We start from the raw sequence: 2977 nt of genomic DNA on the forward strand, positions 1-2977 counted from the left end.
TTCTAGTTCAGTTCTAGTTCAGTTCTAGTTCAGTTCTAGTTCAGTTCTAGTTCAGTTCTAGTTCAGTTCTAGTTCAGTTCTAGTTCAGTTCTAGTTCAGTTCTAGTTCAGTTCTAGTTCAGTTCTAGTCAGTTCTAGTTCAGTTCTAGTTCAGTTCTAGTTCAGTTCTAGTTCAGTTCTAGTTCAGTTCTAGTTCAGTTCTAGTTCAGTTCTAGTTCAGTTCTAGTTCAGTTCTAGTTCAGTTCTAGTTCAGTTCTAGTTCAGTTCTAGTTCAGTTCTAGTTCAGTTCTAGTTCAGTTCTAGTTCAGTTCTAGTTCAGTTCTAGTTCAGTTCTAGTTCAGTTCTAGTTCAGTTCTAGTTCAGTTCTAGTTCAGTTCTAGTTCAGTTCTAGTTCAGTTCTAGTTCAGTTTAGTTCAGTTCTAGTTCAGTTCTAGTTCAGTTCTAGTTCAGTTCTAGTTCAGTTCTAGTTCAGTTCTAGTTCAGTTCTAGTTCAGTTCTAGTTCAGTTCTAGTTCAGTTCTAGTTCAGTTCTAGTTCAGTTCTAGTTCAGTTCTAGTTCAGTTCTAGTTCAGTTCGTTCAGTTCTAGTTCAGTTCTAGTTCAGTTCTAGTTCAGTTCTAGTTCAGTTCTAGTTCAGTTCTAGTTCAGTTCTAGTTCAGTTCTAGTTCAGTTCTAGTTCAGTTCTAGTTGAGTTCTAGTTGAGTTCTAGTTCAGTTCAGTTCAGTTCTAGTTCAGTTCTAGTTCAGTTCTAGTTGAGTTCTAGTTAGTTCTAGTTGAGTTCTAGTTAGTTCTAGTTGAGTTCTAGTTCAGTTCTAGTTCAGTTCTAGTTCAGTTCTAGTTCAGTTCTAGTTCAGTTCTAGTTCAGTTCTAGTTCAGTTCTAGTTCAGTTCTAGTTCAGTTCTAGTTCAGTTCTAGTTCAGTTCTAGTTCAGTTCTAGTTCAGTTCTAGTTCAGTTCTAGTTCAGTTCTAGTTCAGTTCTAGTTCAGTTCTAGTTCAGTTCTAGTTCAGTTCTAGTTCAGTTCTAGTTCAGTTCTAGTTCAGTTCTAGTTCAGTTCTAGTTCAGTTCTAGTTAGTTCTAGTTCGGTTTTAGTTCTGTTCTAGTTCAGTTCTAGTTCAGTTCTAGTTCAGTTTCTAGTTCAGTTCTAGTTCAGTTCTAGTTCAGTTCTAGTTCAGTTCTAGTTCAGTTCTAGTTCAGTTCTAGTTCAGTTCTAGTTCAGTTCTAGTTCAGTTCTAGTTCAGTACTAGATCGGTTTCAGATCTAATATGATTAATCTCTAAATAACAAAAATTAAATTTATTGACTACAATATAAAGTTTTCGCTAGGTGTATAATAAACTATATCAGGCGGTATAAATTATACTGTTTTATACTCAAACTTGATTAGTATTATTTAAAAATTGACCAATTCCCAATGGCTAAAAATTGCTCCGATCGTTATAATAAAATAACACGCATTACGCGAACAATGGCCGTTGTTTGCGGAGCTGATGTAATTAATCCTAACTTTAGGATGTCCTGGTTAACATGGACCGTGATTTTTGCCATTAATGCATTTTTCTGCTGTACAATTTATACCATTTATATTGGATTGGTGGTGGAAGGTGACTGGAAAGTGATTTTGCAGACACTAAGTTTAGTGGGAAGTGCAGCACAGGTGGGTTATTAAATTTCTTGCTCAAAATATTTATGTGCTAAATATATTTCTAGGGATTTAGTAAATTGCTTGTGGCTCTTTTTCGTCGTTGGGATATGGTTTCTATGAATGAAAAACTGTACAACATTTACAAGGAGTATGAAAACGACAAGGACTTTTTGACGATTTTATCATATCGCATTGATCTGATAATTAAAATTTTTAAAATTGTTTTATTGATTTATATTATTGTTGTATTCATCATTGTTTTGTATCCCCTAATATATGGGATGTTGTATGGGGAGAAATTGTTTGTTATGCAGTTTTTATTACCCGGCATAGATCCATTAACACATTTTGGTTATGTGGTACATAATGTTGTACATGTGTTTCTTTTATGTTTGGGAGGCTTTGGAAATTTTGCTGGTGACATGTATATTTTTATATTCATCCTACACATTCCCTTGTTGAAGGATATTTTAAGGATTAAATTTGAAAAATTAAATTGGATAACTCTACAAAAGCAGTATTCTAAGAAAACATTGCCACTCTTGAAGGAAATTGTCGAATGGCATCAGAACTATAATAAGTGAGTACTAGGTGGTGAAAATTTGCAGGTGGATATTTAATCTTTATGTTTAATCAGATTCGTTAAGCAAGTTGAAGGAACCTATTATAGTGTAATATTTGTTCAAATTTCTACTTCGGTTGTGGGTATTTGTTGCACCATTTTTTCCATTGTTATAGGCAGTTGGCCAGCTGCTTTTGTCTATTTAGCGTATAGTGCGATAATGTTATATGCATATTGTGGTCTTGGTCATTTGGTGGAAATTTCGGTAAGTATAGGGATCTTTAAATTAAATGTGTTTAACTTTATGTATTTAAATTTATGTGTGCTACAGGATGACGAAGTAATTGATGTTATTTATGGTGATTGTTTGTGGTATGAGCTGTCTGTATCGGAACAGAAAATAGTTTTATTAATGTTACGAAAATCCCAACGACCAACAACTTTGACAATTGGTCAAATGATGCCTTTGTCTATGAGTACGGCTCTGCAGTTAACAAAAGCTATTTACAGTTATATGATGATGCTGTTGAATTTTTTGGAATCGGATAATATGTAAAGTCATTTAATATAATTAAAATATGTAGTATGTGTGTAGTATTTTTAGTTGTATGCTAGTTCTAGTTCAAATTATAAATGAAAATGATGAAAATGATCCAAATGATGAGCTGTTTCCCATCGAAAGTGAAACCAGTTTCTTTTTGATTACAGATCACATCATATATACACATAATTATATACTTTATGAATTATATTATGTTCGATATATACTAATCCA

At 33.2% G+C, this 2977-nt stretch overlaps 1 protein-coding gene across 1 annotated transcript; it reads left to right on the top strand.

The window, feature by feature from the left end:
- Positions 1-1409: 1409 nt before the first annotated feature.
- LOC119605207 (odorant receptor 67d-like) lies at positions 1410-2758 on the top strand. Its single transcript, XM_037958168.1, has 4 exons — positions 1410-1652; positions 1706-2220; positions 2278-2467; positions 2534-2758. The coding sequence occupies exons 1-4, from the start codon at positions 1410-1412 to the stop codon at positions 2756-2758; spliced, it is 1173 nt and encodes a 390-aa protein (XP_037814096.1).
- Positions 2759-2977: the final 219 nt, after the last annotated feature.

Source organism: Lucilia sericata, unplaced genomic scaffold (genome assembly GCF_015586225.1).
Source record: "Lucilia sericata isolate MDLA Ls3-8-SP2 unplaced genomic scaffold, ASM1558622v1 Contig000464F_arrow, whole genome shotgun sequence".
Classification (NCBI taxonomy): Eukaryota; Metazoa; Arthropoda; class Insecta; order Diptera; family Calliphoridae; genus Lucilia; species Lucilia sericata.

Bases quoted from the DNA above. Each gene is read 5' to 3' on its own strand.
- LOC119605207 (XM_037958168.1), top strand. From the start codon at position 1,410: ATGGCTAAAAATTGCTCCGATCGTTATAATAAAATAACACGCATTACG. The intron at 2,221-2,277 runs GTGAGTACTAGG...ATGTTTAATCAG, and splicing joins TGGCATCAGAACTATAATAA to ATTCGTTAAGCAAGTTGAAG. The intron at 2,468-2,533 runs GTAAGTATAGGG...TGTGTGCTACAG, and splicing joins GTCATTTGGTGGAAATTTCG to GATGACGAAGTAATTGATGT.